The 26,822-nt window shown below is 41.9% G+C and overlaps 2 protein-coding genes across 16 annotated transcripts in view; one reads left to right on the top strand and one right to left on the bottom strand.

Annotated features, from left to right (window-relative positions):
- SRPK2 (SRSF protein kinase 2) overlaps positions 1 to 10,268 on the top strand; it is a 144,888-nt gene extending 134,620 nt beyond the window's left edge. For 4 of the 7 annotated variants that reach the window (XM_040544590.1, XM_040544592.1, XM_040544591.1 and 1 more), the window contains 4 exons: positions 3,591 to 3,660; positions 4,377 to 4,469; positions 4,902 to 4,994; positions 8,632 to 10,268. In XM_040544590.1, coding sequence (XP_040400524.1) covers positions 3,591 to 3,660; positions 4,377 to 4,469; positions 4,902 to 4,994; positions 8,632 to 8,816 — 441 coding nt within the window. In that variant the 3' untranslated portion in view covers positions 8,817 to 10,268. The remainder of the gene's footprint in view (positions 1 to 3,590; positions 3,661 to 4,376; positions 4,470 to 4,901; positions 4,995 to 8,631) is intronic. The other 3 variants (XM_040544595.1, XM_040544597.1, XM_040544596.1) reach the window with 2 other exon arrangements.
- Positions 10,269 to 10,387: 119 nt separating this feature from the next.
- The window catches only part of KMT2E (lysine methyltransferase 2E (inactive)), a 67,675-nt gene continuing 51,240 nt past the window's right edge, over positions 10,388 to 26,822 (bottom strand). For 2 of the 9 annotated variants that reach the window (XM_040544585.1, XM_040544588.1), the window contains 11 exons: positions 24,838 to 25,092; positions 24,521 to 24,665; positions 23,522 to 23,775; positions 23,324 to 23,380; positions 21,253 to 21,816; positions 18,233 to 18,531; positions 15,589 to 15,677; positions 15,126 to 15,217; positions 12,722 to 14,188; positions 11,328 to 11,430; positions 10,388 to 10,741 (listed from right to left, as the gene is read on the bottom strand). In XM_040544585.1, the coding sequence (XP_040400519.1) occupies positions 10,701 to 10,741; positions 11,328 to 11,430; positions 12,722 to 14,188; positions 15,126 to 15,217; positions 15,589 to 15,677; positions 18,233 to 18,531; positions 21,253 to 21,816; positions 23,324 to 23,380; positions 23,522 to 23,775; positions 24,521 to 24,665; positions 24,838 to 25,092 (3,366 nt within the window). In that variant the 3' untranslated portion in view covers positions 10,388 to 10,700. Of the gene's footprint in view, positions 10,742 to 11,327; positions 11,431 to 11,910; positions 14,189 to 15,125; positions 15,218 to 15,369; positions 15,490 to 15,588; positions 15,678 to 18,232; positions 18,532 to 21,252; positions 21,817 to 23,323; positions 23,381 to 23,521; positions 23,776 to 24,520; positions 24,666 to 24,837; positions 25,093 to 26,822 lie in introns of those variants that run through there. The other 7 variants (XM_040544583.1, XM_040544586.1, XM_040544587.1 and 4 more) reach the window with 5 other exon arrangements.

Genomic DNA, 26,822 nt, shown 5'->3' with positions numbered 1-26,822 from the left:
TCTAGTTTGTTGTCCTTTTTCAGCTGGGGCTTCGTAAGAGGAAGTCAGGGAGCCTGATGAAGGCCAAGTGAATTATTCTTCCCGTCCTCTCCCAGACATCCTTCCCTAGGCATGCAGCCATTTTCAATCACCAGATTGAGTACACAGCTGTCATACAGTGAAAATGTAGCTATTTCCAATTGTGTGATTAGACATGGATCCATAATATGTGGTAGCAGTGCCAACAGTTCCGTATTGTGGTAGGTTCATGCACAGCCACATGGCAGGGAAGGAATTGTAGCCTCTCCAGAGCCTACAAAAGCAGCAGGGTGACCATTTATCTGCAATGTTCTCCATCTGTAGATGGTGAAAAACAGTCTAGACTGTTTTTCTGTGATAGCCTTAGAGAAGTGATAAGTAGTGATTGCCAATACAGTCAGTAAGGATGGATGATTGCCTTGGGCTTCTGTGCCATATGTTAAGCGTGCTGTATCTCATTTGTTATCTCCATATAATAATTGGAACGCTGATTTCTGTGGAGGTAAATGTCAACATTAAGAAAAATAAGACGATAATTCAGAGTTTCGTTCAAAAAAATGTAGTTTAAAAAAAAAGAATATTTTCAAAGCGAAAGAAATTGCATAAATATGACTAACCTGTATGTGCAGCACTGTAGAAATAACAGACATATTTTGGCTGGATGGCATCTGTAGAGGTCCTGTAGTCTTGTCTACCTCCTGCTTGTACCAGGGTTGACGTCAAGGCTGGATCAGGCTGCTCAGAGCCTCACCCAGCTGAGCGTTACACATACCTCTCAAGATGGCATTAACACGGCCTTTCTGAGAAGCCTGTCCTGGTGCTCAGCGTGTCTCTCTGAAGGATTTTTTCCTCATACCTGGTTTGAATTTCCCATGTTGTGTCCACTCCCTGTTGTCCTTTCATGGTTCCCTCCTGAGAACGGTGAATCTCGGTGTTCTCTGTTCCTGCCTTTTAGGCAGTGGGGTACAGCAACTAAATCCGTCCTTCTCCATTCCTCCTCTGGCCTGCACAACCCCATCGCCCCCAGCCTCTCCTCCTGCCTCCTGGGCTCTGCTCCATGCCCTCCTAGGGCTTCTCCATGGTCTTTGCCCAGTTTACCAGGGTCTCTCTTGTACTGGCGGCCCCAGACTGGCCACAGGCCTCCAGATGCGGGTGTGAGTACTGAGAGGGCAGTCATCACCTCCCTGTTTGTTACTTTATAGTAAAAGTGTAGGTCAGGGATTTATTGTTTGTTAAATGAAGCTGGTTAAAGCCATTTCTCCTGCGGTATGTAGCCAGTACCGTGCAGGTATCTGGGATCCCATTGCCAGGTTTCTACAGATGAATCCATGAGGTGTTTTCCTGCACGAATGCTGAGAGCATTCAGGATATTTATTGCAGCACCCAAAGGGCAAGGCTGTCTCTGGGCTGTCCTGTGTGCATCTGAGTCAGGAGGTTTTGTGGGGCTGGTGCAGAGGCCTAGGGGGAGTCATGGGCTGAAATGTCTGAGATGCTGCGGTTCCAGCCCATCCTGGGCATGGAGTCAAGGCTATACAAAAAGGGAAAAAGGGAAGCAGCATCATAATTTTGAAAAGCTTTAGTTTCTCTTCAGCAAAAGGGTGGTGTAAATACCCTAAATCTGTGGGGGAGTGCAGCTCCTATTAAATACAGTCTGATCGAAAATCCTGTGCCCTGCTCTGGTGTGCTTGCTTCCTGTGCTTCTCTGTGAGCTGTTGTTAGAGTTTTTCCAATTTAATCTTTTTAACTCCACACAGACGTTTTGAGCTATTAATACTTCATTTTTGGGAGGGGCAGAAGCTCTGTTCTTCTGCAGTTTACCTTTGTGGCTAAATTCAACTCCATTTCCTTTGTTCTTCAGGAATCTGTGTTAAATAGAGATGAGTTCCTTAATGTCAGGAATCAGCTCCTTTGGCAAGTGCTCTCCTAAGACAGCTGACCCAGCTTTTTCAATGAATATATTCCCATTAGATAAGGAGGGGACTCTTGTGGCTTCTCAGTCTTCTCTCGAGAGAACAACACCACTCTCTGGGTTGCGTTCTCCATGGATAGCTTCTGGCTACCCTGACATTTTCTTCAGTTTAAATACCTGGTAATAATTTATGAAGTCCCTCAGATTTTTTTAAGCTGTAAAAAGTCTCAAACTCAGAGTAGAAGAAGAAGAAAGGTAAATGACTGTGTATGAGTGCTTGGTGACTTTAGAAATGCCCGTTTGTAGGATCAACAAAGATGCCAGCAAAGGGCATTCTGGCTTTGTCAGCTGCTGTGTGACTGGAGCGAGTTGGTCTGGCGATAGCCCACTTGGACCGCTCTGCAGTTCACAGCTTGAAGAAGTCAAGTGCACATAAACAGGTTAAAGTTGCATGTGATTGAACAGCTCCACGGTACAAATTGGAATGGAAAAGTGTGTGTTTATATTCTATAAATATTGTAATATTTGCAATATTTTATAGTAAATGTTCTGACAGTGAAATTCCTTCCCTGTGCCAGCAAGCTCTGCCTGATTTTTGGAATGATTTTGTGGCTCAGATGCTTTTCCCTGCTCTTGGAGATGGAAAGCAGTTTGATGCTTATACCACCTGGAAAAAATTAGGTTCCTGTGGCTGCTTGGGTAATGGGTGATCCAGAGCTGAAAGAGAATTGGTCAACAAATCAGGCTGGATGAGTCCGTGCTTGTACATGAGTATGGGCTCCCATAATTATTTCAGTGCTTGAGGCTTTCAGTACACATTACAGCTGTAAGGAGAAACTGCCCATAGCTTTTGTCTTGACCCGGTGTAGGGTTAGCATCCTGTGGAAGCATTGCAATAACCTGAAGGGATCAATCATCATCCTTCTGCCTGATCTGATTTCCTTCATCAATGGGAGTCTGTGTTTTACCCCATGATTGCAGTATTACTTTGACTTTGGGTTCAACAAAAAGACCTTTTGAAAAACTTCCAGATTTAGTCATCAAGGAAGCTTACCCTGTTTGATAATTTCAAGTGATTAATTACAGTTATAAAGGGATTTTATTTCTGATTCAGACTTTACTTCAGTCCCCAGTGTTTGATCTCTGACCGATAATTAGCCTTCAGGTACAAGTGTAGCTCTTTACCATATATTCAGAATTCTGTCAGCTTCACCAACACACACATTTAACTCGGTTTAAGGCATTAGTCTATTAAATGTGTAACCTCAGCTCACGCTGGTGCCCCCTTATATCCCTGCGCCACGCCGTTAGCCGTGCCTCCTGCCCCAGGGGTCGGTGCCGTGGCTTTGGATGCGACACAAAGAACCCGTTGGTCAGCAGGCAAGGGGTTTCAGCGCTGCTGGTTTTCAGGGCTGTGCTCCCACACACCCCTTCCCATCTCCTCAGATCCCCCCAGCTGTGGAGGCAGAAACGCCCGGGGTTCAGGCCTGAGGTTGTGCGGGCCTGTTGGCTTCCAGGTGAGTAGCCTCAGGTGCCACCGGAGGCCTTTGGCTTGGAGTGCTGGCTCCCTCGGGGCTCCAACATAATTGTGATGTTTTGCTGATGTTTTAAGATGAAAAGCCTTCTCTCTGAAATACCCATCAATATGTCTGTTGTGTTATAGGCGTTTGAGCTAGCAACTGGAGATTACTTGTTTGAACCACATTCTGGTGAAGACTATTCCAGGGATGAAGGTATGGACCTTTGAGTTATTCCATGAGTTTCTGTGTATTTTCACATTCTTCTCAAATTTCTAGCAAGCTTACAGTGGGCTTAATTTTTGTTTTTTTTTGAGTGAACTGTTCATACACGTTGTTTTCAGAACATAAATGCACTTTTTTTCTTTTTAGTTTTAAGTTCCATCACTAGCAGTGGGTGGGCAAAAACTCCCTTCTGCAGATACTCATCTACTTAACAACTGCCTGAAGGAATTAAACTGCCCTTCTTGTAAGATTGCATATGTGTGGAAACCTGATTGAGAATAACAACGTTTTAGTTTAGAAAAGAAACCTCAATTTTGAATTTTGTAGTATTTTCTCTTCATAAGATTGACACTGGAATAATGTTTACGTTGTGTATTTTTATTTGAATTAGGCAATTACTAATTTATTTATTTTTTTTAAAGAGAATTAACTCCTGCTTCCATCTGTATACCTGTCCATTTTCATGCTTGTTTGCTTGTAAATGCCCTTTGCAGTGGTAATGTGGGCATCATTCATTGTTCCTAAGTGCTACTAATGATGCCAGAGCTCTGCTGATCCTGGAAACCTCTGCATGGACTTGCTGCAAACATTGTTGATTTGAAACTATTTCAGATTTTTTACTAATTCCAGTTTCTTTCCTCTTCTTTTTTATCCCATCCTTTCCCTGCCCCTTCCACTCCCGTATCCTTTTTTTCTCTCCCTCATAGACCACATAGCACACATCATAGAGCTGCTAGGCAATATCCCAAGGCACTTTGCTCTATCTGGAAAATATTCTCGGGAATTCTTCAATCGCAGAGGTAGTACCTCTTCTTTTTGAAAGGTGCCGTGATGCAGACAGAAGTGGAATTGCTGTTGCTGGTTGTAGCATGTCCCGCTGAGGAGCATTTTCTGAAATCACGCAACAAATATTTATTTTTGAAAAACAAAGTGCACAAGAATCTGTGACAAACTAATTTTATTTATTTTTTAACCTAAACTTCCTGAAAAATAACTATTTGGTACGTTTTAAAGTACGTAGCCAAACTTGTTTGTAGCGGCTGATACCCAGAGGTTGTTTTGAGAAGGAAGTTTTGCTGAAAGCATCTTTCCAAATTAGCCACAGTGCATGTGTCTTTTTCACCAGGATCAATCTATTTCTGTCTGTACCGGGCCAGTGTTAGTGTGTGCATGCAATGTACTGATTAAACTGTTGTATGTTTCTGTTTTGCTGGCAATGTTCTCCAATGCAGACCACATAGCATTGATCATTGAACTGCTGGGAAAAATCCCTCGAAAATACGCTATGTTGGGGAAATATTCCAAGGAGTTTTTCACCAAAAAAGGTAACGGTATTTATGCACCACTAATTTAAAGCATAATACTATCCAAAAGGAGAGTATGTTCGTTTATGGGTACTGAAGAAATATTCCATTTAAATGGAGAGCTCTTATTAAAGAAGAATTTCGGTGTAAACTTGGCTTTCTGAGGAAAGCAAAAATTTGCAGTATTCATTTTGGTATTTCATTTAGAATTCGTTTTGGGATGTACTCAGCAAAGTGTGAACGTTAACAAATGTCTGTGTGAATCTGTTGTCAAATGTTCGTGTAAATGTAAGCAATCAAGGAATGCGGAGCTTGTAACTTGGTGGAAAATGAGCTGTCGACTGCTTTCCGTGTACACAGTGGTCTGGCAGACCTGGTAAGGAGTAAACAGGGTGGAAAAGGAATGCCCGGGGAAGTAGACACGCAGGTGTCTGCAGTCCTCGGGCTCTGAACCTTCCTGAGGAGGAAGGATGGCTTTGTGCCAGAGCGCTGGAGAAAGCCGCTCTCCCGTGCGCAGTGCTGTCTCGCTCCAAACGCTGCTGGCTGCTGTGGTGCCATGGGTCATGCCCAGCCCTGCGTGGCCTCGCGCAGCAACAGAACCCCCCTAAAATCAGCCCCTCTTGTAGCACGGCCAGTTGCTACAAGCGAATGAATCTCGACGCTGACCTTTCTGACCTTTTTGTACTTGGTCTTTGCTCAGGCTGGTCTTTAAGACGGGATTTAACACGGGAGGCACCGCGGGGATGCTTCAAGCCTCTCTCGTCTCCCTGCTTACGAGACAGCACCATGCAGCCTCGAGTGATGGGGCACGTCGGGAGCATCCCGCTCCGTACCGGGGCCGAGGACTGCGGCTGGCGAGCGGCTTTCCCACAGGGCAGTGCCACGGCTTCCCTCGCGCCCGCGACTCCACGTGCCCGGCGGGCGGCTTGTCGGCAGGGCCAGCGCCGACCAGCCGCAGCGGGCACCTGGGGGCGCGGCGGGGCCGAGGCTCTGGCGCTGCGCTGCGAGCGCGTAGGGACCTCCGCCTGGCCTCGTGTCCTTCCCGAGGAGGTCACCGGGCTGGACAAGGTGCAGGAGGGCAGGAGCTGTGAGTGGCTGCCTTATGGGGGGGGGGGACCGAAAAGCCTGGGACTTCAGTTTGGAGGAGAGAAGGCTGCATGCGCGGGGAATATGATTGGCAAAGTAGCAAAGGCAGTGAAAGGCTGAAAACAGAGCTGCTGTTCGCCAGCATGCCATAGCAGAGTGAGGGGACAGCCAGTGAAACTTGCAGCGATGGGTTCAACACAGCTACTTCCTTACACGCAGGTGGGAGCCTGAGGAGCTTGCAGTGTCAGCAGGCTCAAAACCAATCTCATGTTAGCTGAGATGAACGAACTCAAGGACAACAGGTCCCTAAGTGTATAAACCAGTAGAGGTTTGGGGCAGGAATTTACTCTCTGGCATCCCCAGTGCAGAACTGAAGCATTAATATAATTCTTGGACCACACAGATAATTTTTACTGTATCCCATCTTCTTTTTTCACATTTTTATGGTCTTCACAGAATTTCTTGTGGTGAACCTCCAGCCTTTAGTGCTAAAATAGTGTTTTTCTGCTGAGAAACAAACTACAGCATGTTGTGCTGCTCAGGGCATGCTGGTCTTAGCTTGGATATTTCCAATTTGAGCTCCACTTTACAAAATAAGTAAGAAGTGTGCAAACAGTGTGAACTCAGATTCCACAGTGATGGCCACCGAACCCCAGGATCCTCAGTTTGCAATTGTGTGCACTTCATACCACCTGAGGGTGGAAAGAAGAAAATGCAAGTGTTTGGGTAAAAAGACGTGCAATTGATTCTGCTACAAATACATTTTATTCAGAAAATGGATGATGACTTTGGATTTCCAGGCCTTCCGAAATGTTTGGGTTTTTCATGGAGAATATAATGCTCCAGGCTACCTAATTTAAATACAAAGGTGAAGGCTGATGCAACACCCCCCTCCCCACCCCATGTTGATAAGTGATTATGGCAACCCTGGCAATGGCTGCTGCAATCCAGAGAAGTTACAGACCCAGCCTGTTTTTCTTAGCCTTTTGTTTTGCTTGCAGTCAATAACAAGACACTATTTTCTATTGCTTTTTGGCAGAGAGATTGCTTGTTGCACAATACTGGAGTTTATACACTTAGAAAATATATTACCCGTTTTTGTAAATAGTCAAACATTTTTTCAGCCCTTCAATTGGAGGGTTGTATGGGGATTTTAAAGGGCTGAGAGTAAGCCTGGAAGTGAACAAACTTCTCCAAGATGTCTTCTGCTTTGTACATTAGTACTGTGGGTCTGTATAGACCTAAACTGGAGCCTTTTTGCCTTATTTTTTTTGTTGTTGCTTGACTCAGCAGTACTCATGGGCTGCACTTGTGCTGGAAATGTACAAGCACAGACTGGCCGAAGACAGGCAGCCTCTGCTCTCGCTCCCCTTTATCTCAGTGCCCTCCTACCCGGAGAGATGGAAGGAAAGGAGGGAAGTGGGCGAGCCATGGGCAGCACACCTCGGCTCGCTGTTAGCAGCGGGTCTCTCCTTTCCCTTGCCAGTGGCTGGCTGTTTGCAGGGTTACTGCAGCGTTTTCAGGGTTACTCTGTTGGGGTCCTTACGGTGGTGGCTGCAGAGCTGCTGCCAACTGGCAGTTGGCCGTGTGCAGTATCGGAGGGGCTCCAGTCCTGCAGTTCTGCCACTGCTGGCAGTGGGCAGCGGCAGCAGGCGCTTCCTCCCCAGGAAGAAGTCAGCACAAGCCTGGCTGCACTCACCTGGGAAATGGAGCAGAATCCATGAGGGCAAACCCTTTGTGCTGGGCTTGGTTTGCAACCGGTTGTGGCGTTGTCAGCAAATGGCGCATAGTGAAGCAGAATGACCTGTGTTACTGAGAGCTGTGCCTTAAGGTTGGAGCAGTTTTTGTAAGATTTAGGGTTGTTGGCAGGTTAACGAGTGAAGGCCTGCAGTGTTCTTGTGGACAGCATGAGCGTGAGAGTGAGTGCCTTCGTGTAAGGAGCACAGGATGAAGGCCTCATGGCGGCCTGCAGCTCCCTCACGAGGGGAGCGGAGGGGCAGGCGCTGAGCTCTGCTCTCTGGGGACAGCGACAGGACCCGAGGGAACGGCATGGAGCTGGGACAGGGGAGGTCAGGCTGGGTGTTAGGGAAAGGTTCTGCACCCAGAGGGTGGTTGGGCACCGGGACAGGCTCCCCAGGGCCGTGGGCACAGCACCGAGCTGCCGGAGTTCAAGGAGCATTTGGACAGCGCTCTCAGACACATGGTCTGATTTTTGGGTGGTCCTGTGTGGAGCCAGGAGTTGGACTTCGTGATCCCTGTGGGTCCCTTCTACCTCAGGATATTCTGTGACTGTGATTCTAAGACAACAGGAGAAACTTTGTTTACAGTGGAGTCCAGGTGTAACACACAGTTTGCTTTAGGAATGATTTGTTTTTGACATTGGCCATGCTCATTTTGTTTGTTTGAGGACCTCAAGCAAGCTTGCAATGTGCAGACCTTCCTAAATGATGATTCTCAGCCTGATGAGGTGTTTTTTTTTTTTTCTTTTTTTTAGAGGAAAACTAATCAGGGATTAGTCACTATCAGGGGTGAAGAGGTATTTCTCTAATACTGGTAATGTTTCTGTTTACAGGAGAACTCCGACACATTACCAAGCTGAAACCTTGGAGTCTTTTTGACGTGCTTGTGGAGAAGTATGGTTGGCCTCACGAAGATGCTGCACAGTTTACAGATTTCCTGATCCCCATGCTAGAAATGGTCCCAGAGAAACGTGCTTCAGCTGGAGAATGCCTTAGGCATCCATGGCTGAATTCTTAGCAGAATCTCCCAGCTGTAGAAGTAAGCCAGCAACCACTTTCCAATGCATCGGACCTAAATGGTGACTGTCACAAATTCTTTAGCAGGATCACACGTGAGCTGGCTTCAATCCTCAGACCTTTATTTTGCTTGAGGTACTGTTTGACATTTTGCTTTTTGTGCACTGTGTTCTTGGGGAAGGGTAGTCTTTTTGTCTTCAGCTAGTAGTTTACTCACCCACTTTCTTCAGAAAACACTTTAATGTGTCTTTAAGCATTGTTTCTTGTGTTGTGTGGCATTCAGATGTCAGATTTTTGAACAAAAGAAACTTCCCCCCATGTGTTTTGGCAAGTTTTGTAACTATTTATGAAAAAAATATTTTAGCTGATGCATATTATATAATTTACAAGCGTAAGAAATTTATCAAGTCAGAACTGAGTTACGGCAAGGAATTGTACAATTTTATCTTCTGGCAAAGGGACGTCATTCTTGTATTATAGTGTATGTAAATGCACCCTGTAAATGTTTATTTCCATTTAAATATGGGACTGGGGACTCAATTTCAGAGTAAAGCTACTAAGTTTTAGAGAGCTTTATAGCAAACGAATTGCATGTAGTGGACTTTAAACTGCTTTAAGGAATTGTGTAAACTTTCTATTCTGTAGCAGTTCCCGTTCATTGGATTTTAAACAAAGTGGCTCTGGTTTACAGGATTTCATTCCCCAAATGGCACTTTAAAGGAAGGCTAGACTTCTTTCTAATAAAGTATGCATTATCATTTAGCACTCCCTTTTAGAACTTTTGCCTATTTTAAGTGCTTTTAAGAAAAGAAAATAGCAATTTCCCTTACAATGTGATAGTGAAGACATGGTACCATATGGTGTTGCCTTTTTTTAAGCACTGTAAGTTGTACTATACCTTAAGAAAAAAAATTAAAAGTTGAGCATGAGAACCACTCTCTGTGTAGAATTGCTGATCTTTTATAATAAAAGTGTGTGCTTGGAATCAGTTAAGGAAGGATAGCTGCAAATAATTTACAGTGCAGTGGGTAAAATGCAAGAAGCAAGATCATGCTCATTCCATTCATAGCTTTACATGTTTCTAAAACAAATTGCACTAGCTTTATTTTTTTCCCATAACCAGACATACGATTATTCTTTGTAAGTTGCACGCAAGAATTACGTGTTTCCTAGGAAAAAAAGCTACATAGACTGAAGCTTATAGGCAATACAGATTTTAGAATGTAAAATACAGAGGTGTGTTTTGGCCTCTTTTAGAAGTCAGTGGGATGAATGTAAGCTTACTTCTGATTTTCATGTAACTATGGTGCCACTTTTTCTTGACTTTGTCCATATGAAATTTATTCACATGCCTTTGCAATAACTAGATTGTGAGAAGATAGCCCCATGCTGTAACAATAACCAGTTGTTTGAGGTGCTTGCAGTTGTCTAATTAAAGTGTTTTGTTTTTTCAGACAGTGTGCTGGTCATTGGAATCTTTGCTAGCTGTAAATCCAACTCTTTGCTAGAATTACATGTGGTGGTGGGGGTGGGTGGGGGTTAGCCTGGCTGTAATTACTGTGTTCTGCACGATGGGGTTAGTTACAAAATAGCATCACCTGTACAAACCAAAGCATACAGAAGGCTAACCAGGAATGATGGGCTGTATCTGAGAGGGTGCTAGACGAGACAAGACAAAACTGAGCCGTTTCATAGGAGGTGTTTAACTTTTTATAGACAAGCAGCCATTTATCCCCCATCCCTGATGCGCCCGGGCAGCCGCTCATCCAAAAAGAAACGGGAGAGCCACACGAATGCGCTAGGCAGGAGACACCCCTGTGCATGCTGAGGCCCTGCCAGCAGCTGTATCTCAGACCTGAGGGCCTTTGACCATCCACTTCCCTCTTCACACGGGAACGGCTTTTAAAGGCCTCAAGGATGACACTGCTGAGAAGAAAAAAAAAAATAATGCTACAGTGAAATCCAGAGATAAGAGGTAAAAATACTTCATTTCACCCTGGGCTGTGCTGCAACTAATTAGCGGTTTGTTCCTGAATACATAGACAATCCTAGCATTGGCAACATCGGTTTAACTGCAAGGCAAGCGCGGGGACTAGCCTTACGCATGTTGATACAGCAAAACTCGACTAACGCCAGTCATGGTCTGCTACCCCCTTTGTCAACACGTCACATGGCTGCTAAGAGGTAACAAATCATCGCAGATAAATGGCAGAGGGTCAGGTCAACAGCTTTGAGCTGTGGAGGGTGATGCAGATTTCGCGAAATGAGTGTGAGCAGTAGCATAAGGTGTGTTGGGTTGTTTTTGTTTTTGTTTTCTCCCTGCTGTTGTTGATGGCCTAACTGGATTCTACTTCATGCTAAGTGCAAATAGAGGAGCTCAGACCTTGCACGTGTTTTGTATAGCCAACAGTTGTCCAGGAAAGCATTTTGTGTGTACTATTTTTTCCAGTACTTATGAGCAAATTACAGTTTTACATAGCCCCAATACTTTCTATGTGCTAAAAGGAATTACCACTTTTCAGTGAGTAGGAATTGCCGCTTCCACTCCTGTCCCCTTTCAGCTTTTGTAGCGGCCAGAGCAGAGGAAGCTGCACGCTGGTTTTCTCCTCTGGGTTCTGAAAGAGAGCCATCAAGCATTCGTTCTGTTACCTGAGCAGAATTCAAGAGCATTCACTAATGAGCTCTAAGGACAAGCATACACCATAATTATGGTATAAGGGTCTCACTTCCTGCATTACCGCACTAACAGGAGGTGTTGGAGAGCCAACAGGAGAAAACAGGGATGTGCTGAAGTGGGCAGGTGTTACTGTAGTTTGTAACCAAGAACAAATAGAGTAACATCTGCCTTTAGTGCACAACTGCACTGCTATGGTACATACACAGTGCACATTAATATTAAATAACCTGATCCCATACCCTGCTCTCCTTGAAGTAAGTTTTCCCCAGTTGTAGACTCAGCCGGGGAAGATAAATCCCCTCCTGCAGTCTGTGCCATAAACCCACACCTGGAAACTGCATAGAGGTAAAGAGCCCCACAGTGACAGAAGGCCTACGGCCCCTTCCTTTAACACACAGCACCCTTTGAGGACAAGTGGTTAAAACTGACATAATTGTGATTTATTAACATGAATTAAAATGCCCAACCAGTGCTGCAATGTGACAGTATATTAAAAAATTAAAGATCATATACTGTACTACTTTCACAAAGATCACACTTTTTTTTTTTGCAAAAGAGACTTATTATGTACAATACTATATCAAATGAAAGAAGCTTTAAGCAATTTTACAAGCAAAAGAAATACAGTATTTACAGCACTCGTCAGAGACATTAGAAACAGTCTATACATTAAATTACATTTTCTGCAAATAACTGATGAAACAAAAAGCCATGTCCACACCAAAACTATAAAAATTTGTATTGCATTGTTTTCTATCTCTATGCACACAAAGAACTGTTGACAGAAGAAAATGAAAAAAAAATTGTTAGTGCCATCACTTAGCCTGTGTACTTATTTAATTACATATGTATAAAAGTAATATAGAAAACATTCACTAAATGAATTTAACTGCAACAATAAAATTTTAAAGATTATGCAGCATCAAACCTACTGCCAGAAAAACAGCTGGAATGTTCACTTACAAAATAAAAAGAAATACCTAATACTGGCTTAACAGCACATTTTTCAGGAATTTTAAAAAGCAAAAAATGGAAAGATACAATGAAAGAGCACTGGTGTTTGCTTTTATACAAAGTATCATGTACAAGCTTTAAAAAGTACCTTGAATAGGTACATATGAAATATACACAGTTTATATTACAGAACATTTTAAAAATGTTTAGAATTAAAGGGCTCCATTTTAATGCCACCCTGAACCATGGTAATTGTTTTGAAAAGTCGGCGGCACCTGTGCTCTGTGAATGGGAATCTGTCCAGGCACCGGTGACGCCTGCTGCGGTCCTTGCACTCCGTGGGGAAGGGTTACTGAGCCGGGGTGGGGGCAGAACCCTGAAGCAGTGGGCGTTGCAATACTGTTTGGTCCTTGAGGTTGGATGTGAGGACCCTGACCGGGGAGTGGACAATGAGGTCCTGTTCCAGCAGGCTGATGTTGAGGTCCAGGTCCTAACGTCGTGTGATGGGGGGCTTGTGAGGAGTAGGAGGAGACGCCCGTATGGGCGTTTGAGGGGAAATGGGGGGGTCCTTGGTGCGACGGGTGGTGCAACCCTTGTGCTGATGCTGGGTGGTGCCCCGAGCCCATAACATTGGACGGTGGGGGCGGAGGGGGCGGAGGTGCGGAGTTGACAACATGCTGGTGTTGTGCTTGCAAACCTTGGTGTCCCGTGGGAGGATGAGGAGGTTGGTGGTGGGGGATAGGACCTGGCGGCGGAGGGGGCGGTGGCAAATGATGGCCAGCAGCCTGAGAGTGAAGGTGTGATCCAGGAGCTACTGCCACAGCGTGAACCGGACCAACCACGTGTGCTACAGAATGCTGCTGATGAGTACTTTGCTGCTGTACAAGGTGAGGTCCCGGGGCAGGCGGGGGCGGAGGAGGAGGTGGGGCAGCAGAGGCCGAAGCCTGGTGATGAATACTGGGGTTCTGAGAGGGCAAAAAATGCCCCGCGGTGACGTGGTGTCCTGGCACTGTCTGCTGACCTGCAGAGCCAGGAAGTGCTTGGTTTGGTCCAGATGAAAACACAGTCTGTTGGGGTATGCTGCCCTTCAGCTGACTGTAACTCTGAAAGTTTCCAGAGGGCTGCTGGTTTTGATAGTAAGTAGAAGAGGGGGGCGGAGGGGGAGGGGGAGGTGGTGCATTGCTGTTCAAATTTTGTTGGTTAAATTGGCTGTAAGAAGCTGAAGATTGTCCTGAAGTTGTCTGAGTAAACAGCGGTCCGCTGGGCTGCTGCTGATTCCCAGGCTGAAGGGGTGGTGCTGCTGGATAAAAGTTCCGGTGCGTTTCCCTCTGGGGCGTTCCGACTTGAGGTGACTGGGGGTGATGAGGTCTGTACGGAGAGCCCAGCTGCTGCGAGTGAGGCTTTGGTGAAAGGTAACCATGCTGCACGGGCGCGTGAGGCGTAGATGACTTGGGAGGATTTTCTACGTGAGGTGAGGGGGGACAATGAAGCTTCAAAGGTGCAGAAGGCAACTTCTGTGAGTGTGGAAGTTGCTCAGCAGAACTGCGCAGATGTGACTGAGATGGATGATTTTTTGAAAGTGCTTGGACATTATTTGTCAGCTGTTTTTGTTGCAGCTCAGGTTTTGGGTGATTCGCACACTCGGCCTCTGGTGCATTTGCTGCAGTTTCCCAGTGCGAATCTGGTTTTGCCGGCGTTTTCCCAAGTGACTGTGTTGAAACTACAGGACTTGGTGAAGAGGGCTAGAACAGAAAAATTCAGTCAGTGCAAGACGTTCAGAACATTCAATGATGCAGGCACTAAAACTAAATCTTCTCAGGTCAGTGCTCTCTTTCTCCAATGATGGATGAAAAGCATTAAGACACAGGATAGATTTGCTATATGAAAAACAGTGACCATAGGAAGCTTAAACTTAGCACAGGCACTGTTTCTAGCAAGCACACATGAATTGTTCTTTAAAGTCGAAGCCTAGCAAGTGCACCTGAGAATACCAATAGGAATATGACCGTCAAGGCAAAGTCATAATCTCCTATATGTTAAAGCTTCAGATTTCTGAGTCGGAAAGGAGTAATTCCTAATGACTATTTACAAAAAGTATTTTTTTGAGAGTGATTTAACATTTTAAAACTGGCATAGTGCAAGCAAACAGACTGGACATTATAACCTGAATTACTGCATTTAATATCATACAGGAAGTTCCTAAACAAGTTTCTGCATATCACTGCCTCTACTGCCAAACAGTACCAAATCCTGACATGGCAAGAGCCACTCCTGTTAAGGTAAGAAGTACTTAAATCATTTTACTTCTGTCAGTTCTGACTGTCAGTCCTTTGGCATTCAACCTGCAGAACTGTGGCAATACTGAGACCACTGATACAAGCTCTTCAGTGTCCACAGAATGTGGTATCAGATACAAGTAGATACGGCTACTGAAAGAACAGAACACAAACCAACTTGGATGGAACTTCTACATGTTGGACCTACTACAAATATTCTTACAGATATTTACCTACATTAAATTATTGAACAGAATTACTATACATGTTCAACTCAGTGGAAAATCATGATGGTAACATTTAAAAAAACCTCAATAGAAAATCAAGATGCTACCATTTTAAAAATAAATTGAGACCTGTACATATGCTTGATACACACAAACACATGCACCTGCACACACACCTTGCTTGCTTTTGAAGGACTCTTACAAGTCTTCTGTGAAGTATCTGGGGACGGACATTCAGAAGTAGGCTCTGGATTTTCAGGATCAGGTTCTAGAAACAAAAATAAGAAGTAAATATAACAGTGGGGGAAAAGGTCTTTTGCCAAGATCACTAAGCACTTTGTATTTGACTTTAAAGAGCTACATAACGTTGTTGTAAGAGACTATTCAATAAGTGTCATACAAGGTCATCTGCTTACTGACCTTCCATACATTCAGTGAAAGAATGGACCTTAAGCTGCAACTGGGAAATGAGATTTGAATGAGATGAAGGTGGAGACTGAACATGAGACGGTGAGCAGGGGCTACAGGGTGATTCTCCCCCTACAGATGAAGCAGACCCAAACATAACATTAGAATGATTAAGGACTACCTAAGGAATTGGTTAGATGTATCTACCTTCGCCACGATAAATCAACTCACCATTGTCCTTGTCTTTCCTATGATCACTGAGAAGTAACGCTCTCTGATAACTTCGTTCTCTCACTTGTTCCACAGAGGTTGATGCAGTCCTGGAAGAGGGAAGTGTATGTTAAAGTAAGGCGATATACTCCCAGGGACCAAATTTAGGACACTGTACATGCAAATACTAGGCCAGAGAATTTACAGTGTTGATTGCTTGTAAGAGCCAAATAATTGGTCCTACTTAAGGAATGCCGTTTGGTTAGGTATTTTAGATCTGTTTTCTCACACTTTAAATATACCAATCTTCTGCAACCTTCTTACATTATGAGAACTGACAATTCCTCTCAATACGAAAAAGGTTATCTGTAGATCTGTGGAGGTCTTTTTATTCTTAATATCTGACAGATCAAAAACTACAGGTTGTGAGTACTCCTTCACAGTCTCAATTTGTAGAAAGCCTTCTTGAAAAGATTGAAATAGTCATTTATTTATTAAAAAAGAGCTTGCTCTTCAATAGCAGATCCATAGTTGTAAATACTGCACAACTCCGGATGTATGGGATTTAAACTTTTAGATTTCATTCACCAGATATCAGGTGAAGTGACAGTCATGTCTTCTGTCTTATAATCAATTACATTCTCAAAATCTGAACATAAAGAACAGTAATGGCAGCACTCTACAAAACTAGCTTTATTTCAGGCAAGAGCATATTGCAATACTCTACAATGCCGTTGTTTTAAAAGTTTGGAGGTTGTCTGCAGGAGTACTGCAAAAGAGTTACTAGTAAATTCTTCCCAGTTCAGCCTATTTCCCACATTCTTTGCTTACAATACAGTACACTACATTCTGCATTATGAACTTACAGCCACTTCTCAGTGAAGTTTTGAAGACTGCACTTATGTTCTCCCTTCAGTTGGCTCTACAAAATCCTTCTATTCTGGAATAGTTGGAGCATCTGAGCAGAGAGGTATTCAACTCCTCAGCCCATGTTCATCTGCAACACTGTCAGTCCTCCTCTATAGCATAAAGAACTTCTGCAGTGTTTATTTTGTGCTAGTAACATTCTGGAGACAGAGTCAACACAGTTGACCATCTATCTTAAGGCTACCAAAAACCACAGTGGAAAACGTTGCAAAACATTTACACGAACCGAAGTCATTCTGTGTCATCCCCCCTTCACACTGAACCTTTCCCCAGGATCTTAAGGCTGCCGGAGTATCTGGCAGGGAGTACAACCCAGCATATGGCTTGCACGCAGGGGAGCCAGTCAGCCATCATAAGCAACTATGCAAGTATCTCCACGTGCTGTCTACCTGAGCAGAAGGAACTGTCAGGCAGACTGCATGCATCTCTGCATGTTGCATTTAAGTGACAGCAAACACAAAGCACACATTCCAACTAGATCACTGAAAAACAGACTTCTCAGAGTCTTCTAGAAGCTTTTGTTGATCAATACAAATTATTCCCTTATTCCACCCCTCTTTCCTACAGTGGTTTTGGAAAGGTTTTGAGGTTTAAGACGAAAAGTATTATCTTCAGCCCATAGACAAAGCAGTGACAATGCAAGGACATTAAATGCAGAGCCAGGGCCATGCTGAAAATCAGACTCAGTATCTCCCAAAGCCACTGTAACATCCTCCATCCGAACGTAGCTCCCTCCACCATACGCCTTGGCAAGCACACACAGCGTGACTCGTGCAGCTCTGAAAGGAGCATGCCATGCCTACTCCACACCATTTTCTAAATATTCACAACTGCACTTATACAATTTTACAGGCTACAGAACTAGGTGATCTCTCTTGTTCGAGCTATTTTTGCTCTTGAAAAATAAAATACTAAAGCAGAATGAAAATAAGCTGACCAGTATTTTATGGATAATTTTCCATATTCTCATCTTCATATTCTCATCTCCATATTCTCTCATATCTCCATATTCTCATCTTCTCATCCGCACCTCGAGTACTGTGTTCAGTTTTGGGCCCCTCGCTACAAGAAGGACATGGAGGTGCTCGAGCGAGTCCAGAGAAGGGCAACGAAGCTGGTGAGGGGTCTGGAGAACAAGTCTTATGAGGAGCGGCTGAGGGAGCTGGGGTTGTTCAGCCTGGAGAAGAGGAGGCTCAGGGGCGACCTTATCGCTCTCTACAGGCACCTTAAAGGAGGCTGTAGCGAGGTGGGGGTTGGTCTGTTCTCCCAAGTGCCTGGTGACAGGACGAGGGGGAATGGGCTAAAGTTGCACCAGGGGAGGTTTAGGTTGGATATCAGGAAGAACTTCTTTACTGAAAGGGTTGTTAGGCATTGGAATGGGCTGCCCAGGGAAGTGGTTGAGTCACCATCCCTGGAGGTCTTTAAGAGACGTTTAGATGTAGAGCTTAGTGATATGGTTTAGTGGAGGACTTGTTAGTGTTAGGTCAGAGGTTGGACTGGGTGATCTTGGAGGTCTCTTCCAACCTAGACGATTCTGTGATCTTCAGGAGGTATCTGCTATATTTCTGAGGTAAGAGGTACGACAACTGTTTACTAGTTTGAAAGAAGGGCTTCTTTCAAATAGTCCATAAAAAAGTAATCCATAACTGCACGCTTATTAACAGAAGATTTCAGATAGAAGACTTAGAATTAAGTAAATAATTCACCAGAACTTTTGTCCTACAGTTTTGTAACTTACCACTGGACCTCTGGCTCACTCTTCTCACTTGATGTCTCCTTAATTGCACAGTTGTTACCAGTGTCTTCTGGAGCTGCGTTATAAACAGTAGTTGGCAGTGGTACAGGTAGGCTCGCAGCGTTATCGGTTTGCTCCCCATTTTCACCACTGTTGTTATACCCATCGTTAGCACCGTTGTTACTACTTATATTTCCTCCACCAGCTGCATGAGGAGATACGGTAACAAGGGGAAAGTTTTCTGTCTTTGAGCCACTTTTTCTAGCTTCTCGTTGTCTCTTACGGTATTCTAATAAGGATACCTATGGAAAAAAAGATTAGAAGAAAGTTTACTTGTTTCCTTCTTGCCATTTTCAGTTAAATATATTCCTTTAGTAAGACATACCATTTACTTGGCTCTAAAAGACGGGCATAGTTGAAGGTCTCTCACCACACTTGCAGTGAATTTACAGATCTAGTAATGGCTATCAAAGAAGATGCAAAGAAAGGCTTCTGCCACGAGGAGGTATGTATTTTGCCTCTGAAGAGGCAGAAGTTTATGGAACAGCAAAAGGTTCACTGCTGAAGCCCTTCTGCTGGTTGAAGCGACAAGGGACTTCACAGCCCCTCCTGGAACCGCAGTGTTACTAAGAGGACAGCAATATAGTAATGCTAATTTTAAGAGACTGAGTCACTCTCACTCTGCCTACCTCGTGAAAAACAGACCAAAATTTTGCTTCACTCCACTGCATAGATCAAAAGATACTGAGCTTTTCATATTTTTTTCTTAATATAAAAGATCTGTGACTTAGAATGACATTCATTTTGCAATTTGTTTTAAATTAATATCTTTACCGCACTCTGAGATACTGATTCAGAGTGTACTTCAATGATAAATTTCAAGTAAAAATGTTTATTTCCAAAACCAATGACACAGGAAGGGACAGGTGGTTCTACTTTATATGTACATGTGTATATTTTATTCTTTTTTGTGTGTATACATATACACACGATTTTATATAAAAATTAGTGCATAGACACTACTATAGAATATTACTAAATCACTTTCACTGAGAAAAACAGATTATCAAATACTTTCATATGCCTATTTACAATTTGAATGCTGAAATACTGACCCCTTCAGACCTGCTTTGTTTAGTAAGAGAATTAGTTTTGGGGAAATTACGTTTTATGACTCTATTCCCTTCCTTCCACTTATCAGCGATCTACTCTGAACCCTCTTTATAACACAAAACAATAAACTGAAGTGCAATAACAACAAAAAATTAAATGGTTTACATTCTCAATAAAAGCAGACATCCATTTCTACTCAGAGACAGAAACCAAGAAGGCCTGGTTTGTTAGCAGTCCTAGGTGGTGGTTTTCTATCTATTAAAAACTCATCTGTATGCCAGGGCACAAAGAGTCAAAACACTATTAAGACAAGTTAGGCTTCTTTAGGCTAAGAACTATCTTGTTTTGAAACAATTCATGTTATTTCCACATCACTGGGATCCCTTGAAGAAGACTGCTTTAAGCAAAGCTTAAATGTTAAGAATGGACAAGTTTTATGAAGCATGGCCAGGACGTACAATATTGAAACAGGATGAACTTGTGTGATGCTGAGTGAAAATAAAGGAAGCAATGCCCATCGAAACACTGGGATATGGGGCATCCTCTTCTAACAACTGTGTAAGAACATGCACGTCTTACCAGATCTTAGCTCAAGGCTTCTAATTATTATTCTCCTACAGAAATCCTGAGTTCTCCCCTCACCTTAAATGAGACAGGGATTGTTAAATTGTTTTCCCCCTTTTTAGACTGCGAAGTGTAGTTAAATTTGTGTGTCTGTCCCTGGAAAACCTTAAAATCATTCTTTCAGGGGTACAGACCAAATTATTTCTGGCTATTGCCTTCAACCGAGACCTTTACATGTGAATTCTAAGGGGATTGGGGGGGGGGGGGGGGGAGGCAGAGGGAGAGCCTCTCACACAACTCAGGACCAGGTAAGAACACAGCTACGGCCTTATTTCAGTTATATCTCAGTATAAAGAGAGATAAACACAAAATCCAGTTCTGATGGCAAACTTCTGAAGGTCATGAGCATTCCCTCGCAGGATGTCCCAGAGCACAGCAGAAGGGGCAAGCGCAAGGGGGCAGGATGGGACTAAAAATTCAAAACCCCATCGTGCATGCATGTTATGTACACGTGTATACACACAAATAATACACCTCTAGTCCCCTGACCATTACTTTCATGAAGAAAATAAATCATATTAATTTCTACAGTCTGTTTATGAGACAGAACTGCATAAGCTGCTGCACTGGAAACTATTGCCAAGGAGCAAAGGGAGTTTAACCTGGCAGCACGGTCAAGACATTTATGCAGGTCAAGACATTTATGCAGGTTTTGGTTCCAGAGGACCATGACCGAAGAACTTACCTACAGGGGATGTTTGAGAAGAGTAGCAAGTTTATACTGTGCTTATCTTCCAAAAAAAGAAATCAAGCCAAAAAAAGATTTCTTGTAACTATGGATTTGTGTAGTCAATAACAGCAAAACCAAGATACCTTAAGTACATCAAGATTGGAATTTTCAAGTGTTAGTATCATAAACCTTAGTGCAACCTCCTGTAGTAACTCATAAGAGATGTTCCCAGTATACGATTAAATTGGTAGTATTCTGACAGAATGGAATATTTTAATACTTGGTGGCATAAGCAACTATTTTCAAACCTGAAAAGCAGTTATTTATTGAGCATTTCATTTAAGACTCATAAGAAATAACATTAAAAATAGAAAAAAGTGAATTTGTATATATTGTTTTTAAAAATTAAATTTACTAATGGATGTACGCAACATTACTCTTTGCTCTTCATGAGTTCTCCTGAATAATGCCTACAGCGTAGTAAACAAAGTTTAGCTGACAATTGTTTTTTTTTTTGTTGTTGTTGTTGTTGTTATTTTTAGTATGCTTCTTTCTGTTAGAGAAATATCGTTACCAGACTATGTAAGAAAAACCAAATGATTCTTAAAATTATAACCTTTTTCTTTTGTGGAGGATTCTGGGGTGTGCAATTTCCATCCATCAAGTTGTCATTATTGACAGTCCTTCCAAAGCCAGATGCAATTCCATCTTCTGAAGTACAAAAAACAGATGCTTCCATGAACATGCCTCTAGCATCGTCTTGAATCAGGCACTTTGACTCGCTTATTCTGAATCCACCTCCTACCTCCAACTGATGTGAAGGGGTCAAGTCCCTCAAATTAGAATTCATTGAGAAATTTACACCTGTCCTGTCGGGACTTTTTACCCAGGAAGAATAAATTGTGCCCCGTCCACAATGAGCAGTTTCTAATTGGCTGTTTGAATCAGTCCTATCATGTGTGGGGGCTTCCAGGTTTTTATGCAGTGCACTTTGCTCAATAACTTCGAGTCCCAGCTGGAGGTCTGACACAGATTCCATTTCGCCAGTGCACTGCCGAGTGACATCAGTCCTATTCCTTGGACTGGAATATCCAATAGTCTTTATTTCTTGCAGACCCATTTCTGTCAGGTTGGAATTTCTGAAAGAATTCAGTGCTAGAATCGATGCTCTGTCATATCCCTGCATGAAGAAAGAACAAGTCAGCTCTTTTCCATACTGCAACATGATTACAACTATTCTGACATTCATCTGTGCCTTTAAATGGCATTAAAACCTTGCAGTACCATGAGTTTAAGAAACAGTTGTGTAGCCACTTATTTCCACTACTGCCATTAAAAGCATTTTAATGAAATATGTACGAACCAAAGTCAAAATAAACTTTTAATACCAGGTTTTACTTATGACTGGCAGAGGAAGAAGAGGAGCTTCAACAGGAACAAGTCCCTAGTTACAAAGGCCTTGCTTAACTTAAGCATAAAAGGGATCCTTGGTGTCAACACATTTACTTCAAGAAAAAATGTTGGTGGGGGAATAGGGGAAGCTTTTCTGAACACTTTAGAATTTTAAGACCATTATCAAAAATCAGTATTCTGTAGAAGAAAAAATTGAGAAGTTACAGAAACTGACTTCTGTACTCCTTGAAGCTCTGTTAACCATGAAAAATCCAGCACAGATGTATGGCTGGAAATATCTCTTCTAAACTAACCTGTTTTGAGGCGTTCATGAATCCTTTTAAAATCATTTGCAATATAATGCAAAGTTATTAAGTAAAACTCTTCTTTTTGAGTCAGATAAACACTCGTATTCAATGACACTAGTTTAGAATCATTAAATTAAATCAACTGCTATGATCACATGAAAAATTGTGTATGTCAACATTTAAGATTTTGACCTAAAAATAAGTAAGCTTTATATATACATCCACACTTGGCCCAAAGGAAAGAATATTTAGACCATTCATTTGCAAGATCAACTGAAAGTGAATTTCTCCAGAAATCAACAGCTGATTTTTTTTATTGCTAATTACTTCTACCTATTCCTTTTAGGCACTATAAGTTTTATGGTTCAACACATTTATGCTTATTTTGTAGTTATCACACAATTCAAATTCCATATTGTTGTGGAACTTTATCACTCCTTTTGGATGCAAATATCCCTGTGGAAGTTCTCGTATCTATGAATCATGTTGCCCTCTAGTGGTTCAACCACACAGCTTGATCCTCTACATTGGAATATATCCTTATCTGGGAATACTCTGGGCCCATCCCAGCAGCACCTGCTGTAGCTCAAATAATCCACTTGAAACACATTTGTTACACTTCTTCTGTACTCTCCCACTCTAAGCTTAATTAGGCTCAACCAAAACATATAAGAGATGCTGGTAACAAGAAGAGATGTTAATGTAAACCTAAATACAGCCTGAAAAGTACAAGTGCTGTTTTTCTGTAAGTTGCAGTGGTTATTGCTCATCCACAACAGCCACTAGGATTTTTAAGTGGCAAAAAAAATGGAGAAAAGCACCAGTTTAAGATAGAGGAAAAGTGGAAATATACAATAATAGGCAAATAAAACCTGTAAGGAAGACAAATTCCACAAAACTTGCAATGGCAGTGAAAAGTATTTACCGAAAGTGTTGTTTCTTGATAAAATCAAGAAACCTTTTGCAGTTTTTTGGAAGCATCCTTACCTCTTGACTGTAAGCTCGCCTTTTTATTTCTGGGGAACTGTCAGGTGAGGAAATATTCTAAACGAATAAGAAGAAATTGCAAGTTAAGTTAATTGTTAGCCTAGAGAAACAGCACACTCCCTTGTAATAGGAGTGCAAATGTTGATTTACCCAGAATGATAAAAATCTAAGCACACCAAAATCCATTATAAATCTCACCTCAAAGTGCATGGTATTCCCATGGATACATGGAGTTACTGGAGTAACTGGCGAATAAATGGGTTTGTAACCATTTCTACAGGTTTCATCTTCTGTTTTTACCCTAGGAGGAGTAGCAAACAGCGATGGCTCTGAGGCAGTGATGTCAGCATGAGTTGGTGTGGCATATGGAGAAGGAGTAGGTGTGGACGTTTCTGAGAATGCAGACTCCAACAGCTGATACAGTCTTCGTTTTTTTAGTGGTGTTGTTAGATCTGCATTAAAATTTTAAAAAGGCAGAGGAGATCTAGATATAGTAATCACAGTTAAATGCTTGATGCAATAAAATTATGAATTCCACATGAAAAAATTAGTGAGCTGACAGATCTCCCTTAGGGGCAGACTTCCTGAAAAATAAACTTAACAGAGTACAGAGATCAGTAAGTGTTGTTCCCCTTCCCCCTCCCCAAAGGAGGATGGAAAGAACTGCCTACATTTCCAAAAAACATCTCCTTCTATGCATCTTTAAGACCATGCAGCTAAGAAGTGGAAATTCAAGTTCTGTAGACAAGGATCATCTAATATGCTCCATATTCTCACAGAAGCATGGTTTCTAGCACGTTCCCATTTTGTATTATTCCTGAGAGATTACACAACTATTCCCCTGGGTGCAACAGGGCCACTGAATTTAACAGTATGAATATACAGAACAACATCTAACCTCTTGATGTTTATATTCAAAAACATTAGTCTTCTGTTAACTGTGACTGTCTGTACAGATTCACTATGAGAAATGGTTGTTATTTATTTTGTATCGATCATACTTTAAAGAAAAGGGGAAAATAAAAACAACTACTATGCAACTAAGTCTTTCTTTCCAACAACCACCAAAGATAAACTATCAGGAAACAGTGTAAGTGCCCCTGGGATTTTCATTAACTCATCGGTTTAAGAAATGCAGTCCTCCACATTTACCTACTTTGACACAACTTTTATGTACTGTATTAGTAAAAGCATCACCTGTTAAGGAACAGCTGTCATTCAGTAATAAAGGGCTTTTATTTTCACCATTGATGGCTGGACTTCTAGATCTCTCCTGTGATGGCGAATTAAATCTATCAATCACTGATGAGTTTTCTTCTTCCAAAGCTTGCTTCAACCAACGCTTTAATAAAACAAATTGAAATCAGTGATATAACAGCTTAAAGATATATACTTCAAAAATGTATTACACATCAGTTGCCAAGCATCTTTTTTCTGCCTGAATTCATGCTACGAAATAAAGACTTATTTTTAAGTAATATGGCATGGGAAACCATAATGAAGGGAAGCATTACCTTCTTACAAGAGCCAGTAATGTTTTCCACGGGTTCTTTTTTCCTCCTCTTTTCTGAAAGGAATGGTGAAGTAAAACGAATATAGTGCTTTGGAGTAGAATATACATGTGGGCTGTAAGTGAGACCTGGTAGAGAATTCAGCTGAGTAGCCAGAACTTCAGGGTCAGTAGTTATGCGCAGAGGCCTTTCTGAAACACTGTCTGCAGGCTTCCCCGTCTTGTCGCTTTTTTCACTTAACCATTCATTGACCAAGTGCTAAACAAAGAGGAAAAAAACTGTTTTATGAGTGTTTTCTATTAATGGCTTTCAGAAAGTTTTTAGTCTTATTACTCATCTAGTCATCTGTTACAGAAATCAGAAGACAGCTGGGCAAGAATATGAAGACAGTTTGGTGAAATAACTGGGAGAATGGAAGGGTGCAGTATACATTTTCTCTACATAACGAAGCTTTTGTTGTTTTTCTGTAAACTACGAACATTTAGTTCTTTTATATTTAACTTTCACTGAACATACTTCTAAGACACTTAAAATTGAGCCTGAGCACCTAAAGTCATGGAAAATTTCGTCATGCTAATTAGACAAAGTTAAGTAAATTCCTTATCAGACTTCCATGCTGTCTGGACTCTGCTTCAGTCAACATGTCAAGCAGTTGCCTTGAACATTCTTCCTTATTGTAGCTAAATTATAGCACATTTACCAAAAAGGGTATTTTTTTCTATCTGGTTCAGTGTTTTTGAAAAACATGCAAGTGGATTTTAGTTCCTGTTAACAGGGAACCAGAAATAAAACAATTGAACTCTAGTAAGTATAAAGGTCTTTGAATTAAATACTTAAGAGATTCAGACCTAAATTCTTTGTTTCAAAATATGCAGCTTTAATCATCCGCTGCAATGTACAGTATAGAATAAGGCTACCTATAGTTGCAAGCTAGCTCTCAGCTTTTTTTGAGCATTACTAGAAGACAAGGATGCTTCTTATGAAAGATTTACACAAGAAATAAAAATACCAGCATTCACTGCACTGTAGCAGCTTGAAAAAAAATTCAGTGTAGAATGCAACATCTTGCTTTGCTTGAATATTTCATCCACTTTTTTTTTTTTAATCTTTTACACAGAACTAAATTCCCAAATTTTATAGAAGTAAGCAAGGCTAAGGACATGTGAAAATAGCACATTAAATATTCATATAACATTAAGGCTTTGACAGATTATCATAGCATTTTATTTATTTTTTTTAACAAACCTATTTAGTTTCAAATCAGGACTTTCTCCTTACTTTAGGATGTACAGGGTAAAATACAACCAGATATTTACCCTTAAAAATATAAAACAGGAAAAAACTATAGTAAAATTCAGACTTCTCAGGTATCTTCATTCTGCTTTTTTGCAACATAAATAAAGAGGAGGAGGAGGAGATTCTAGGCTCCCCTCCGACAAGAAGTAGTAGCGATGCAATTAATAGGATGACTCTTGTACCTTTTAAGATATATAGACAGATAAACTTAGCATGTATTTGTGGATTTAATTAAAATCACCTAGCAATTGTTACTGTTCATCAACAAGAAGTTTCAGTCTGTTACTTCTTCCTCTGCTTCCCCTGCCCCCATTTTCTCCCCAGTAAAACATTCAGAATAACTTGTGAAGCATGCCAAAGAAAAACAGAAATTTTTAATGCCGTCTGCAGATTTTTAAAGCAGTGTTTTACTGCTTTATTCACTCCTGCAGGTTTCAGATTTTTTGGAGGGCCTTTAAATACTGCAACATTTCTTCAAACTGCATGCAATGCAATAAAAAAAATTTGAAAGGAAGCACTGAAGAGTTATGAATGCTTCCTTCCCAGATATCTACGTAAACTTTTGAGTATTTAAATCCACTCACTTCAGAACAGATGTCTCAAAAGTACTGGAAATTAATTATTTTCAGATATTTAGTTCACTGCCATTGAAATATTTTCTAAAGACTGCGATGAATAAAGGAAGGAAAGCT

The sequence above is a fragment of the Cygnus olor genome, chromosome 1 (genome assembly GCF_009769625.2).
Source record: "Cygnus olor isolate bCygOlo1 chromosome 1, bCygOlo1.pri.v2, whole genome shotgun sequence".
In the NCBI taxonomy this organism is placed as follows: domain Eukaryota; kingdom Metazoa; phylum Chordata; class Aves; order Anseriformes; family Anatidae; genus Cygnus; species Cygnus olor.
The sequence above is the reverse complement of the archived record's forward strand: the minus strand, read 5'-3'. Positions and strand labels throughout refer to the sequence as shown.